Below are 17,491 nucleotides of genomic sequence, written 5' to 3'. Positions count from 1 at the left end.
TCATCCGCATCTGCTTAATCAAATTGCCTGAACATTTACGACATATTATTTTGGCAGGACGTTACAAAGACGACACTGGAGCTTTTCAGGGACTCTTACAAGAACTGGAAATTGACACTGACAATTGCGGGACACGAAAACTGGAACACAACAATTACATGTCACATCCGTCACAATTCTGCGATGAAAGAAGTAATAACTGGACACGACAAGGCTATTCTTACAACGTAAATCGTGACCAAAACAGACACCACCCGTATGACAACCGATGGCAGAATAACAGTTACAGAGAAAGATCGCACTTCCGTAGTAATGAATATGATAGAGATAACCATAGAAACAGACAATATGGGAACCAAAACAATTATTATCAAGGGAGACAGAAAACTTCAGACGCAACGGTCCACCGCGCAGTTACGATTCCGGGAGAAATTCTCCACCACATGACCGACAAACAAGAAACTATGTAAACTACCGACAAAACGACAGACCTGAATTTCATCAGAACTGGCGTGGTTCAAACAGGGCAGGGCCCTCTCGACAAGGTGAATTTGTAGAAGTTAGATCTCCAAATCCCAATAACGACGCGCGCCAACAAAGAAACAGACAATGACTCGCACCGCAGGCAACCACATGCGCCGGCTGGCTCAGAGATAAATAACATAGCCGCCAACCTTAGGAAAAATTCCAGTATTCTTTACCGACGTATACAACATGACAATTGCTTTGAAGCTGAAACTCTGCGCACTAGGAAGAGTGAAGGATTACACTACATTTTACATGTAAAACCATTTATTGAGACATAATCTGTTTTTTTTTTTAACTTTGTCATTGCCATATAACTTTCCACTGCAACAATGTTTGAAGATAACTATCCGGTCTAGAACCTAGGGAACATATTTAGACAGTAATTACTAATGCATTGTTATAGTGAACAGACGACACAGTGTTATTGTGTGTGTACATTCTTGCTTGTTAGTTGCACGATTACGTAACGACTATCAGGCTCACATACTTAGAACATTTACCAGTACTGCTAATGAGATTTTAATGCAACATTTTGGTTTTCTTGAAAATACATTCTGGATTTAAAGTACTTTCTGTGAGATACCAGATGACACATGGTTAGTTTATGTGACAGCTGCACGATTTTATCACGACGCTACTAATGAATGACCATTTACAATGTTGCTTTTGCGCTGTTTCTGTTTTATATCTGCACAGTTTTTCTGAATTATTCTGGAAAGTAAAACATGTTTCAGTAGTAACATTTGTGGTATAGCTACAATGAGACAGCCTTTTCCGTAGCACAACAATCCGTTACAGCACAGTACTTTGTTCATCACGGCAATAAGCGTAATAGCTAAGATATCTATACGCAAAGCATTTCACGTTTGTTTATCATGAGGTAAGTACATTGACTTCTGCAGAACTTAGATTTCGGAGGACGATAACTGCGACACTTCCACAGAGATTATCTTACAACAAGACGCACAGTTTAGCGATACAGTACACGTATTTGAGTGATTAATTTTGTACTTAAAACATTTATTTTTAAAGATATTTGAAGTACAATGATACAAAGGTTTTCCGTGATACATTTCATTCCATTTCTGTAATCTGTAACACCTGAGGGTATAATTACACTAATCCTCAGGGGGTACAAGCTTACTTTGTGTACCATGTGTTTGGCAAGCACAAGGAGCCCTAGCTAATATGGTATTTGCTTATACAATTTTACACATCGGTACCATGTTTCTCTAAAACAGAATTACACATCTATCTGATTATTTAACTCAGAGAGACAAACATTTATTTTACTACATCAGTGACAGATGTTTACGTAATTACGCAGTTGGATAACTTCACACTTATGAAATTGTATTTTGTCTGTACTGTCTGAACCCTTCATATTTTTCGGAACCATTGCGATACTATTAGAGCTTTGAATGGTATATTTGGTATTCGATCATGATTTTTAAAGTACGTTTGAGGTAGATGACACTATTGAAATGAGCAGAGAACTTTTTTTTTAGGTTTTGAAATTATTGGAGGAAGCTACGACGATTTTGAGAATTGACTGAGATGTTATGATATTATTACGACGACGATGTGTATTATGCTGTTGACATTTTAGATGTATAATTCGTAGGCATTAATGTTTAGCACCTCCTTGGTATTTATGTTTCAGTGTAGAATATACAGTGATTGAGATGGTACAGGATCACATTTTTGTACAGTGATGATGCAAACTTCTTGTATCTTAGCATGGTATTTCACAGATTCAATGCATAATAGCTTGTAATATAACTGTTTTGCTATCCGCCTTGGGCCGCCATATAGAAAAACCAGAGAAGACACCGTGTATTCTGCGCTGCAAGTTTTCACGCTTTATCCAGGAAAGACAAAGCCAAGCCACTGTGTCTGTCGTAAGTCTCTGCTGTGTCCACCGCTGTTGTCGTTCCAGTCAACGTGTTAAGTTGCGAAATAGGTATTGGGATCGTACGAGGTTAGCATGAATGGATGAATTGGGTTTTGTATGATTAATATACAGACATACTTTGCCAATAATTATGTGTGGGTGCAGATAATGAAATACACTCCTGGAAATGGAAAAAAGAACACATTGACACCGGTGTGTCAGACCCACCATTCTAGCTCCGGACACTGCGAGAGGGCTGTACAAGCAATGATCACACGCACGGCACAGCGGACACACCAGGAACCGCGGTGTTGGTCGTCGAATGGCGCTAGCTGCGCAGCATTTGTGCACCGCCGCCGTCAGTGTCAGCCAGTTTGCCGTGGCATACGGAGCTCGATCGCAGTCTTTAACACTGGTAGCATGCCGCGACAGCGTGGACGTGAACCGTATGTGCAGTTGACGGACTTTGAACGAGGGCGTATAGTGGGCTTGCGGGAGGCCGGGTGGACGTACCGCCGAATTGCTCAACACGTGGGGCGTGAGGTCTCCACAGTACATCGATGTTGTCGCCAGTGGTCGGCGGAAGGTGCACGTGCCCGTCGACCTGGGACCGGACCGCAGCGACGCACGGATGCACGCCAAGACCGTAGGATCCTACGCAGTGCCGTAGGGGACCGCACCGCCACTTCCCAGCAAATTAGGGACACTGTTGCTCGTGGGGTATCGGCGAGGACCATTCGCAACCGCCTCCATGAAGCTGGGCTACGGTCCCGCACACCGTTAGGCCGTCTTCCGCTCACGCCCCAACATCGTGCAGCCCGCCTCCAGTGGTGTCGCGACAGGCGTGAATGGAGGGACGAATGGAGACGTGTCGTCTTCAGCGATGAGAGTCGCTTCTGCCTTGGTGCCAATGATGGTCGTATGCGTGTTTGGAGCCGTGCAGGTGAGCGCCACAATCAGCACTGCATACGACCGAGGCACACAGGGCCAACACCCGGCATTATGGTGTGGGGAGCGATCTCCTACACTGGCCGTACACCTCTGATGATCGTCTAGGGGACACTGAATAGTGCACGGTACATCCAAACCGTCATCGAACCCATCGTTCTACCATTCCTAGACCGGCAAGGGAAGTTGTTGTTCCAAGAGGACAATGCACGTCCGCATGTATCCCGTGCCACCCAACGTGCTCTAGAAGGTTACGTCAACTACCCTGGCCAGCAAGATCTCCGGATCTGTCCCCCATTGAGCATGTTTGCGACTGGATGAAGCGTCGTCTCACGCGGTCTGCACGTCCAGCACGAACGCTGGTCCAACTGAGGCGCCAGGTGGAAATGGCATGGCAAGCCATTCCACAGGACTACATCCAGCATCTCTACGATCGTCTCCATGGGAGAATAGCAGCCTGCATTGCTGCGAAAGGTGGATATACACTGTACTAGTGGCGACATTGTGCATGCTCTGTTGCCTGTGTCTATGTGCCTGTGGTTCTTTCAGTGTGATCATGTGATGTATCTGACCCCAGGAATGTGTCAATAAAGTTTCCCCTTCCTGGGACAATGAATTCGCGGTGTTCTTATTTCAATTTCCAGGAGTGTATATTCTACTACTGAAAAATAACAGTTGACGACATGAAACTACAGTTTTATTGCGTCAGTATAAAACTATTACAAGGCCAACAGAAAGATAAAAAACAGGGAAAACAATGTTTTTAAACACAAGTTTTTGGAGTCAGTTTCTCGCCCAAATGTAATGCTGGTGTGATTTATTGGCTGCCGTGAAGCATGAAAGAGGATTAGTCAATTCCTCCAGTTCTTGTTGCTAGAAAAAGAGGTAAGTTCTGACGCTCTTGTGATTTCTTGCTTTCTCTGAATACTGTAGATGTCTTCAGTCAGTAGGCCAGCCATCTGGTCCTCACTCAATCGCAGACGAGTCAGTCTCTTGAAGCTGTGCTAACGAACTTGCTTTAGTCCTAGTTCTTGGGACAGTCTGATAGGGTTGGTTTACAGAGACTCTTTGGTTTCACCACGTAAACTACAACAAACAGAAGGAAACATGTTTTATTAGAGTTAGAAACTAAAAATAGACTTATATACTATTTGATATTTACTACTGATAACACTGTGATAGGTTTTCACCTTTTTTTACATAGCATGAATTTCATTTTTCGCACTGTGGAAAGATTATGTTACGTTCGCGTAACAGTGAGAGTGTGGGAGACCTCTGGTAACAGATGCACTACAGAGCGTGTGCGTCTTCGAGGTGTCTTATTCGTTTAGCACCTCCCCAGAGCAGTAACTACCTTTTTTTTTTGTTCATGCCTTTTGAATTGGCTTTCCTTAAATGGACTGTAAAGTACCTTGTCCGATCTGGACACTGTTTTTATGAGGACAAGTTTTAATAGGCAGTGACTATTGTTACGAGTACTGTGAAGCTGGACCAAGTGTCCTAACTGCTGACAAGTGCCCTTGGTTAGAGAAATCCTGTCCTTATTGCCATTACAGTAGAGTGCTCTTTAGCAGATAGACCATGCGAATAAATCTCAAGCTTTTCGAGACTGTTAGGATGTCACTAGAACGAAGTTGTTCAAGGAGGGTAATAGTTGCTCTCGTGCAAGGCATTCAATAAGCCAGATATTTATCCTGTGACGTGACAAATGATCACCACCTCAGGGCCTCAGTTTCGCATACAGGGAAAGGATTTGGCGAACTCGGCATTTGGGACTTGGGGAGTGGTGAGCACCGCCAGTCCCTTATAACCGCAACGCTTTGCCGAACGTGAACGATCTGATGTGAGAGCGACAGTATTAGACCGCCCTGGAATGATCCAACGTGAAGCAGTGCGAAGAGGTTACTCTGATCTACGCTTGCAGCGCAGCCACGATATTCCCCCGTCCGCACACCAGCCCACCAAGTTCAGTACATTCACTGTGGACGGACAGAAAAATTTGATGATAAAGTTGTTACAATTTCTGAAAAAAATTAGTTACTGAACGGTTATATACTTAAAGAGGATGTGTTATATTTGACATCTGAAATACAGAGGTGTATGTGTGTGTTTGTAAGTCTTTATTTTAAGACTTCTCATTGTTTTCTAACTTACGTGGCCTGCAACTGATGGACACAGTTTTCCATTTCAAATATTCGGTTGAGTTAGTGGGCCCCATATTTGATTTAAAGTAATCGTGAGGGCCAAAAATGAGCCGATATTAGTGCCAAAAATTATGTCCCGTGTCTTTCTGTGCTGCATGTCTAAACTCGATTGCTTCCCTCGGTGGCTCACCCAGTAATGGCAGGGTACGGGTGTGACGGGCTCGGGGATACCTAGCTGGACGCTCGCCATCGCCGCGAGTCATCAGTTGCCATAACTTCTGGGTGTGGCTCAACGATTACAACTGTATTGAAGGAGGCACATTGTATGTCACACAAGGCGGACATCTCGGCTTAACGGTGCGGCTTGCGAGATGGGTCCTAACCATAAATTTAAACAAAGTAAGAATAAGCAGTCTACAGGCGTGGTACGTTCCCAAGAGTCATGTGAAAGTTGAGGTGAGGCATTCGACCTCTAGAAAACTTGTCGTACGCGAGATCTTCAGCAGCAAATCGATATTTTGTCCTGATGGACTGTGTCGACCCATCAGTACTTGAAAAAATAACGTTGGTTTCCGTTTCTCAATCTAGGAATTCTCAGAGTGGTTTCTTTGACCAAAAGAAATAAAAACACCCAAATAAGAAAGATGAGGTAGTTAGTGCTCCCGATCAAGTGTCTCTGGGAGAATATTACATAAAACATCACTTAATACAGTAATTTTTTATAGTAACGGAAGATAAGTTTGTTAATTTGTCAGTGTTATGTACACGTAAAGGATTTAACGGTTTGGATGGCACACGTAAATCTGCCAAACATGTCAAAAAGTATAGAACTTCGAGAACATCGACTACAGGTGGATCTGCACTTAAAAAATTGTTGATTCAATTACAAACGTGGTGGCATAGTGAGATACAATGAACATAGGCACAGAGTAATTGCAGAAAGTATGATTATATTGCGAATTTTCGCAATGTAATGGCATAGGAAACAGTCACATATGCGTTGACTTGGGGTATGTAGTTCGGCGATAGTCGTGTGAAGCTTCAGAGAGGAAGAAGCTGAGTTTTAAGTTGAACAAGAAAAGGAATACAGCCATCCATTCATATTCATGAATGAGAAATACAATGACCTTTCACCTTCTCGCACTGTCGTTCGTGAACAGCAGTTATTTTCTCTGTAGCTTTGTACACGTACTGTGGGATCATGTTCTTCAAGTGAAGGCTGTACCATGAGGAAGATTTGACATCGTCATTAACAGCATAACGTCCACAGCTATAATTTCAGGAATGCACCCATGTTCTAGGTGTAGCGCCTTTCATTAATAACACAAATGTTTCTCGTTTCGTGTTCGAATGATCCTCACTACTTAGATTTTGAATAAAAATCTTCAGCAACTGCGACCGAAGACTTCCGGCGTAAAATCACCCTCACCCTTCCTACGGCTTTGTCAAAGAGAGCGGAGGTACCGACAGAGCTTCAGATCCCTTTCTTTCCCCTGGATTGGCAAACTGCCCCTACAAGGTGGAAGACTCAGTAGCGTTGAGAGTCATGATGATGCAGAAGAAAATGGTAACCACAACATTAAGGACAGATAATGCGTATCTGCAAGGCATGTGATGTGTAACAGAGAAAGTGCCCTGATGACCTCTCCATTGGGAAAAGATTGCTAACAAGTACCGCGTTCAGATCTCTGAGAGGGGACTCCGAAATGGGAGGAGACCTTGACAAATGATTGAATAACCAAAGAAAGAATAATGTTTCACGAATCTGGACGTGTAATGGTGGAAGTTTTAACATGTTAGGGAAGCTAGAAGTACTGAAAACGGAAATGCTAAGGTTCATTATAAAATAGTGGGCGTAACTGATGTGAAATGGGAAGAAGACATGCGCTTTCTGGTCAGATTAGTATACAGTAATATGAAAAGATTCAGAAAATGGTATTACTGGATTAGAATTTGTTATGAATGGGGTGCTAGGACAACGATTGAGTTATTGCGAACAGTTCACTGATAGGGTTGCTCTCATCAGATTCGACAGCAAATCAACACTGACAACAATGGTTTTTGTATGCATGCTTCGTCGCAACAGATTAAGAGGTACAGAAGGTATATTAGGACTTAACGGGTAATTCAGTATGTAAAGGTAAATGAAAAACTTGTAGTCATGGGGGAATGGAAGGTGGTTGAGCAGGAAGGCATATAGGATAAGTTTACAGTTAAAAATGAGCTTGGTAGTAGGAGAAAGATTAATATGTTCAGCAAATGGTTTTAGATGGTAATAACGTAAACACTGTATAAGAATCACACAAGGAGGCGGTAAACGTGGAGAAGTCAGCGAGATACATGAAGATTTCAGTTAAATTACGTTATGATCAGGCAAATATTTCTAACTCAGATTGTAAAGCGTAATAATAACGATGAGTTGGCTAAAGTTGAAGACGTGGAATGGCAGAAGTTTCAAGTTGGTAGGGAAGCTAAAAAATCTGAAAACGGAAATGCTAAGGCTCATTAAACAACAGTGGGGCTCATTGATGTGAAATGGGAAGAAGACATACGCTTTCTGGGGAGATACGTATACAGTAATACGAAACGATGCAGTAAATGGTATTACTGGATTAGAATTTGTTATGAAGGACAACGAGTGAGTTACTGATGGGGTTGCTCTCATCAGATTCGACAGCAAACCAACACTAACAGCAATAGTTTCGATACACATGCTTCGTCGCAAGCAGATGAAGCGGTAGAGAAAGTATATTAGATTTTAACGGGTAATTCAGTATGTAAAGGTTTATGAAAATCTTGTAGTAATGGGGTATTGGAAAGTGGTTCTGCAGGAAGGCGTATAGGATAGGTTTACATTTAAAAATGAGCTTTGTAGTAGGAAAGAGACCGGAGAAAGATTAATTGTGTTCTGCAATAGGTTTTAGATGGTAATAACGTAAACACTGTACAAGAATCACACAAGGAGGAGGTAAAATTTGAGAAGGCTGCGAGATACATGAAGATTTCAGTTAAATTATCAGGCAGATATTTCGAATTCAGATATTGGATTGTAAAGCGTAATAATGACGAATCAGTGCACAAGCAAGTCACATACGGAAGTAGAAAGGAGTGTAGGGACACATCTGCAGTGTCTGGAGATACTGCCATAATGAATACCTCACTGGGCAGTTCAGCGGAAGAGTAATGGACATCTCTGAAAGGGGCAGTAGCAAAATTTGTAGAGAGAAACGTAGGTAAACATATGGTAAATGCGAAGAAACAGTGGATAACAAAAGAAATACTTCCGCTGATCGACGAAAGAAAGAATTAAAAATCCGTTCAATGAAATTCAGAAATACAAGTCACTTAGGAATGAGGCAAATAGAATATGCAGGCAAGCTAAGGTGAAGAAATCAAAAAAGAAGTGTTGGTCGGAACGATTGACTTAACTTTGACTAAACGATAGACAACCTATAGAAAAGTAAAAACAACTTTCAGTGAAAGCAATTGTCACACAGTCAGCTTAACAGCTCATGCTCTCAAGTAGCTGACAGGAATAATATACAGAAGAGTGGCAAAGAAGAATGAGAATCTGTTAGATTACGATCAGTATGCCTTTAGGAAAGGTAAAGATGACAGAGAAACAGTTCTGAATTGTGGTTGACTATAGAGGCAAGCTCGAAGAAAAATTAAGCCATGTTCGTAGGATTTGTCAACGTGCTAAAAGCGTTCGACATGTTAAAACTTGCAAGATGCTTCAAATGCCGAGAAAGAAAGAGTTACGCTACAGGGAAATATGGTAATATACAAGTACAAGAACAGTAAGAATGAAAGACGAGGAACAAAGCACTATGATTGAAGAGGATCTAAGAGGAAGGGGTAATCTTTCACCCCATCTGTTCAAGATGCAAGAAGGAAATAAAAGGAAGGTTCATGCGCAAGATTAAAATTTAAGGTGACAGGATATAAATAATACGTTTCCCTGGCAACATTGCTATCCTCATTTAAAATGATGAAGAATTACAGGAACTGTTGAATGCAACGAACGGGCTAATGAATGCAGAATATGGATTGACGGTAAGTCGCAGAAAGGCGAAAGTCGTAAGAAGTAGCACAAAAGAGAACAGTCGAAAACTTAACTAGCTATCAGGATCGAGATGGCGTTAAGGAATTTTGCTAATTCGTCAGCAAAATAACACATGACGTACGAGAAAATGAGGACACAACAAGGAGACGAGCGCCGATAAAAGGGCGTTCTTGGCTAAGAGAAATCTCCTTTCAGATTTTAATTTAGGGAAGGAATTTCTGAGAACGTACGTTTGGAGCACAGCATTAAGTTGCCGTGAGAGCTGGACTGTGAGAAAACCGAAACAGAAGGGAATATAAGCATTTGTGATGTGGTGCTACTGAAGAATGTTGAAAATTAGGTGGGCTCATAACGTAAGACATGAGGAGGTTCTCCCCAGAATATGCGAATAAAGGTATGTGTGGGATACACAGACAAGAAAAACTAAAGAATCTGCTAAGACATCAGAGATTAACTTTTATGTGACTGGAGGGAGCTATAGAAGGTAAAACTGTATGTGTATACAATGATTGGAATACGTCCAGCAAATATCTGAGGACTTAGGTTGGGAATCCTACTCTCTGTTGAAACGTTGGGCAAAGGAGCGAAAGTGGTGTGGACCGCAACGAATCAGTCAGAAGGCGGATGATAAAAAAAAAAAAAAAAAAAAGAAAAAGTAAAAAATAAAAAAAATGTTTATTGATACCTGTTCGTGGCTTATTTCTCAATTTTCTATTCGTCATAAAGTCTCAGCTCGACACTGTGTCTAAATGTTTGTAGAGAAACAATTTTATAGACTATAATTCTTCGTATTGTCTTTTTAACTGTACTGAAACATTTACTCTAGATTACAGTAGCAAATAAGTTACATTACTGAGAGAGCTTTTTGGTGATAAACGGATATGTCTGGAACATATCAGGGATGTGAAAGTAAGGTGCCAGGAAGCTCGTTAAACCATAAAGTGCATAAGCGCCTAAAGTTCTCGAGTTCTGCAACTTTATTATGTATCTAAAGAACCAGCTTGATTTCTAACATACGTGACAAGGCTGAGGAGCCATGCTCTCCACAAGTCTGTATTTTCTCATCGTGAGACATGCCGTGAAGATAACGGAAACATTACCATTGAATAAAGGAGTTAATTCACATGTTTATCGTTTGTGCAGAAACTGGCAGCACACAAAAGGATTCCCGGTGCCTGAGTAAGAGGAGATGTGTTCATTCGTCTCTTACAAATACACAGTTTTATTTGCCTTCTGATAGTGCAGTCTACAGCGTTCACAATACACCTCTTCTGGAAATGGCATGCTGACTAACAACCGCCAATTTGTGGCCTTTAAAATACCATCATCGTATTCCTTATCATGTCAGCCTATGCACCGACGGGTAATCTGTCCGGACGTGATTGGATATCAGTTGTATTTTGCAGTCGGATGGCATATACCAATCGAAAGCTTCGGCGTCTGTGTTAGCCTGTTGTTCAGTTACAGACTCTGAGAAGTATATAAACAATGCTTCCGTAACCTCAGTCCATTGCTCAGGATACTATGTGTGGAAAGAACAAGATAACCTAAATGTTAATAGTTTGGAGAGAGATTCAAAGGTATGTAATGGTGAGCCCTCTCATCTTCATCTGCTCTAGAAGATTCCGATTTTACTAGAGTTTTAGAAATGATTCTCTGTATCTTGTGTCACTATTGCTCTGTATGATCCCTGTCGAAGTTAACCGATTGTTGTGATGTGAGGTGACGTTCTGTTTATTAGTCGACTGCAAATGAATGTTCCTGGTAGTGAAGGCGCTTCGGTCTGCCTATCGTGAGATTTTATCGTAATATTTCACGAGGGCTCTATGAACCGCTTGACAGTATATGCACAGATGTGCTGAAATGCGTTTTCCTTTGCCATTCCTGGACTTGTTTACTGTAAGGTCACCGCCTCTTACCGGTGGCGGCCATGGAAAGCCTAGTGCAATAATATCGTGGTTGTGTTGTAACAAATTCACTACATATGTAAACTTCTTCGCTTGACTTGTATACATGTCCATCTTCATCCTCATTATGCTAAAACCACATCAGGAACGGTAAGGCAATGGTACAGCTTAATATGTGCTCGTATCTGTTTGTCTACATCTGCCACTTGTTAGTTCAATAATATCTGTTCTACGAAGCTTTTACGCAAATGATTACTAAGCAAGAATTTTGGTATTCTTTTGACCGCTTATGCCTCTTAATACTCGAAACAACTTCGAAGGACACATACACTTGAACTAATTTTTTTATCTTAAGTTACTTCTACAGGCGAATCTACAAGCCATTAGAAGGATTTACTTGCAGATTTTGGCTAACACATAACCGTTGCTTTCATGCGAATCAATGCATTGCAGACACAATTTCTGACGCGATGGTAATCTCAACCAGTAGTACGACTACGCTATTTTCCACTACTTCTACCTCGATATTCTGGTCTGACATAACTAACCCGCTTTTACCAAGTTTTGCTTTCACGCTTCACTGGCTCCCAAATACTATGTGTGGGCTGCTGCTCATTATAAATGCCTCAAATTCGGGGTAATTTTTACAATGCTTGTGCGGTTGATTACTAACAGGGCGTATCATCGCCTGTCTTAGGCACACTGAACACTGGAGATAAGTGTCGTTGCGCTTTCTATGAGTTGTTCATGAATTTAATGATAAGATGATCTATCGTACAAGGTGACGTCCGGTACATTAGCTTAGTATTGTCCGGTCCACCTAATTTCTCGGCTCTAGTTTGGTGGCTAAATTTTGAACTTATCCAATCTTGTACCCTATTTCTATTTTTTCATGAGCGTATAACGAGTATTGTTGATGTACACTACTTCCTCTGTCGGCCTTCAAAAAGGTACAATGAAAGGTGTGTCTTGCCTGTCATTTTACTGTGTTTTAGTGTGTCTATATCTAGGTACGAAGCTAGCAACATATTTACTTCAAAATAAGCCACACGTTACTCGTGCTAACATCCATCGCCCATTAAAATATCCCTTTGTTAAATGTTGAGACTATAGACCATGGAGAATTTCATGTCGCGTTATGCAACATAATCCAAACAAAAGAACTCAGTTTGTAAACCTTAGAAAGTTAAAAAATTCAGAAGATTTAAGGGTATAACATGTAATCGGAAAAAATGAAATATGTGCAGGAAATTGCTTTGAATAGTTTTTGTGAAGATTTCGAAGAGCTTGTAATTTCGTACAGTGCAGAATCTTGCATTGTTCACGGGGATGTAACAATTTGCTGTTTCCCTAGTTGGTTTGATTTAACTCATATTCTCACATTCACTTTGGAACACTTCACGAAATATTATACTTAACAGTCCGTGGTTATCTTGTCAATCATGAACAGAAAATCGTGCTATTTAAAGTAACGTACCCTTCGGTAGCAGGTTGTAGCAAGAATACAGCTTCAGTGAATTGGCATACAAGTAGAACTTGTTGTCTGCCTGGACACAAATAGTATCCTCGTCTTCTTCCGCGTACGACGCCGCCACCAATGTTCTCACAGCCGGGATCGTGGCGGACTGCTGTTCCTCACCCACGATGGCGGCATTGGTCGACTCTTCTGGTTGTCCGTGCACCACCGCAACTGCGACCAGCGCTGTAGAAAACAGTGAACAGTATTAGAGCTTGTAACTTTGTCCACTGCCTGTTAGTGCCACTTCACGATCTAGCACTCTGATACTTCTGTCTGGTACTGCGACTCTGGCAGGTGCTAACTTTATAATACTCTGCTGACTCGTGCCACAAGTCAGCCACTTGCTAATGTGTTTTCTCGGTATGGTAATGGTTCTCTGTTGTCTGTCAGTCTCTAAGTTGTACATGAAATACAATGTAACTGTTGTTAGGGAAGCTATGGTAGGAGAATACCTCATATTTGTGACGTTTATGTAAAATGTTTTAAGACAAACTGTATCAAAACAGGAGACTGTTTTCGGTACCTGACGGCAGATATAACTCAAGATATCGCTCTTAATGGAAAAAAATCGATAATTGGAAAGATAATTTGAAAGGTACGACGAGGAAGTGTCACATGGACACTGCTGGTCACGATATACACGGAGTAAAACAAAAAGTATAGAATTTTTTGAGAGGTTGTAGTTCGGATAAAACCATGAGAAATGTCCAGTACAAATGGGATCTAATACGCTTACCTTAAGAGCTTTGAGCAGTTGTTGAAACTGTAAACCGTATTCACAGTCCTGGATAAGTGCACTTACATTAATTCTAACAGATGCAGGATTTATTGTGTACAGCTTTTGAAACCATTTACGTTGCACGTTTTTCTGCAATTTCCAGCATAATGGAAGCCTGTTATTACAGACGGTGAACAGCAAACACCATTTTGAGCACGTTCTTTAGAGACGACTTAGAAAATCAGGTCGTATGTAATACCTGGTGTCTCATGTATTTTTCCGCTACCGCCTGAGTTTATAATCATTTCTTGTAACTGTATGTATTTATGAATTTTGTCATTAATTAGATTTTATCAAAAGGTAATAAAAATGTGTGAATGAATAAGACACAAAAATATTAATAGCATTAAATACGCTGGCAGTGTCAAGGGATTTATATTGAACTATTATCAAGAATATATTTGATGGAAAGATAACGACGTTGGCGCAAGAGCATGCATTCCTAGAACTAAGGGCAGAGGTGAGTTGCGAAGCATCTTTTGTGTGGTACAGAGGTGTCTGTTGGCGCGCAAATGCCAAACGGAGATTGTTATGGAAATTGTTTTATAATATGTATGTGGCAATGCGAAATATAAGTCAGACAGCACATACATGGTCATAGAACATGATCACAAGAAAATATTGGAATTAATGAAGACTCCTGTGTGCATATATTTTATTCAGTCGGCTCACTCATCAAGAAGAGTCTACCGGCAGAAATCAATTTCGTAACAAGCATTACATCGTGCCAGAAGCAACTCATCGCAAAATAAGATCTAGCAAGTATTTTTAGTGCTCTGTAATAGGCATGCCAGCGTAATAGTAAATTTTTGAGAGATTGGTCAATGCAAACTTTACAGACTCAGGTGGTTAACCACGAACAGCGTACTGCCCTCAAACCATAGCTTCCGAGAAAGTAATAAGTAAAAGAAATAGTTAAAAGAAATTTGATTTCGTTACAGTTACTACAGATTTTCAGTAAAATATTCATTGTAATAAAAAGCAGTTGTATCTACATTTGTGAATACAGTGGTTCACAACTACGGTAATGCAGAAAAGCAGTTCAGACTATAAGTGATTCATATGCAACTTGTATGTTACTGACAAAAGTAAGTTGGTTATCTCACATTCAAAGTAATTTTACGATTTTATGTTATGTTCTGTAAATGACATTACGTGCATATGTATACGTAACATTAGTATTCGCAAATACTAGTTGCCATAAATGACGGTTTCTACGGCGTCATTTGAAAGGTAACCACAAATAATATTTCTCTGTCCTGGACACAATTAGACATATTTTCAAACATACAGAATTTCCATGAGTTACATAATACAGTGTAGTTTCTATGGTGTGTTGCTGGTCATTGCAGAATTATAATTAACATTATTGCAGGCTAGATTGACGGTCTTCAGTGTTTATGTTACACGTGTTCTTATCATTTAACCTCTCATGAATGTATTTTATTTATTTGCCGCATTACTTTTGTTGCCCAAATTTTTGGGTAACTGATAGTTTACGAAATTTAACTATTGCCCGTTTTGGAACTTGTGACCTTTCTTTTGTCCAATAAAAATTCGTTCAGACAACACTGGAATACCAAATTGCGGCTAACTACAGTAAAACTTTATTGATTCCAATTCTCTTACATTTATATCGTTGCTGCACACAGTAAACACTCGTGTGGTAACGATCAGGTCGTAACTCTCTATACTGTATCGGTAAGCACCGATATTCGGATTAGAAGTCTTGTTTCCATTTGCTATGGAAAAGCAGGTACATAAGTCACATAAAAATATTTTTTTACTCCAGGCACAATATTGGATTATATGCTGCTATATAACAACAAAATTATGTGGTCTCATTTTCTACTCATTAGTTTATTGCATTCTGTGGATGATTCGAGATAGCAGCCAGCTTATATAGACTTGACGTGTTTCGCAGAAGTGAAGATGAACAAGTGCTCATGCCTGTGAAGGTGTGCATTTCAAAGAGCAAATCATCTCTTAAAAGATGGAATACTTTCTTTCAACATCCTGTATATAAATGATCTAGTTATAATGACGGAAAATCCATGAGATATTTAGCAGTGACGCAGTAGTATGTAGCGATGCTGCAACGTCACAAGTCTGTAGGGCAATGGAAATGTGGAGAGGATCGACAGTTGGTGGAGGTCCTCTAAGTTGACTTTGTAGTAACTGAGTATAATGCATTGCGTATAAACACGTGACGCGATCCACTGCTGTTCAATTACACTATTAGCGATCCATCACTGGAACCACAACATACGTAGGGGTAATTTTCGGAAGCGACCTGAAGTGGAAATGACCCCAGGAAAACGGTTGCAGTGAAAGCAGTTGCCAGTCTCAGATCTTAGGAAACGTCTTCCGGCAGTAAAATTCTTCCACGAAAGAGGTACAATAGCAATACTCACTCAACATTATCACGAGTTCTGCTCGTCTTCCTGGCGTTGAAAGAGAAGACAAAGAAATCAGAGATGACGCAAAGAAGAGCGGCGCGTTTGGTTAACAAGTGCGATAGCTTAAGAAAATACTGAAAATGCTTCACCTCCTTATCGTCAAACTGATAATTAGCAACTAAAACAAGATTACTACGGCTATAACTAACTATGTGATATAACATGATGGGTTTCGTTTCCCTCACTGCCTTTAAGTTTCCTCTTTTTAAGACTAGAGTGAATTTTTCTTTATGTAGATCGGAATTTCTCTAGAGTTATCGTTGGTGTGGACGAATAATTGCTCAGTATACAGTAAGAGATTATTTCTGTCACTGTCTGATATATCGTTCGTTAATTCTTGTATTCAGTGCTCAGTCATTGCATTGGTTTGGTATCCTCCATCTCTCCTTATCTTCTGTTATCCTTTTCGTTTTACAATCCTGTAAAATGCAGTATAGTCTGTTTCCCGTTATTTTTATATTCACGTGGCGATACTGGTTGACCCGTCTATTGCTCGTTACAATTCCTAGTTAGCTACTCATGTGTATATAAGTGCTAATCTGTGGCACTTGACATTCGTAATCACTCGAGGCATACTCTCAGACGACTGAAATTGTTGATATAGACAACGCGAACACTTTTCCACGAGTATCTATGCTCTAACACTCATCGAGACCACAAGTAAATGGAAAAATCTTCCTAGAAGCATCTAAGTACTCAAAGCTGTTTCCGATTTCTACTACGTCGCTAATAGCGGCAGTGAAAAATTGTCCTCCGAGTATAGAAACAGATTTTCATACGAATTACTACCTCAGGAATTGTATAAAAAAAGGTAAGAAGAAAAGTTAATCGTGAACAAAAATTTATAAATTCTTCCAATACTTACCAGCAACAAACAACAGAGCAGCCTTCATTGTACTCTCTAAGAAATACTATTGCTATCGGCCTTACATTTTCATTTATATATGTTTAAACACCCGATAACATCATCGAATGTTATCGTACGGTTCCTTTATGATTTTCCGTTCAGGGAACTGTGGTTGAAGCAACAAGTAGCAGATTGACTTTCCTTATTCTTGTCAAGCTACATTATTGTTTGCTCTGTCATATTTATTAATAACGGTATTTCAACAACCTTGTCAAAAAGACGGGTTATCATACTGCACCGTTCACTTCCTTCTCATTCGATGTAGATCGCTCACAGATTTAATCTAGCACGACATTCGTTTTAACGATATGTGTTAACAGGGACAGTGAAACTCGAAGAAT

At 40.4% G+C, this 17,491-nt stretch overlaps 1 protein-coding gene across 3 annotated transcripts in view; it reads right to left on the bottom strand.

Moving 5' to 3' along the window:
- The window catches only part of LOC126332220 (uncharacterized), a 42,527-nt gene extending 25,362 nt beyond the window's left edge, over positions 1-17,165 (bottom strand). The window contains exons 1-2 of one of the 3 annotated variants that reach the window (XM_049996566.1): positions 17,109-17,165; positions 13,110-13,189 (exon numbers count right to left, since the gene is read on the bottom strand). In XM_049996566.1, coding sequence (XP_049852523.1) covers positions 13,110-13,189; positions 17,109-17,136 — 108 coding nt within the window. In that variant the 5' untranslated portion in view covers positions 17,137-17,165. The other 2 variants (XR_007563603.1, XM_049996565.1) reach the window with 2 other exon arrangements.
- Positions 17,166-17,491: the final 326 nt, after the last annotated feature.

Source organism: Schistocerca gregaria, chromosome 2, assembly GCF_023897955.1.
Source record: "Schistocerca gregaria isolate iqSchGreg1 chromosome 2, iqSchGreg1.2, whole genome shotgun sequence".
NCBI lineage: Eukaryota > Metazoa > Arthropoda > Insecta > Orthoptera > Acrididae > Schistocerca > Schistocerca gregaria.
Note: the sequence above shows the minus strand (reverse complement) of the source record. Positions and strands in the feature narration are given on the sequence as shown.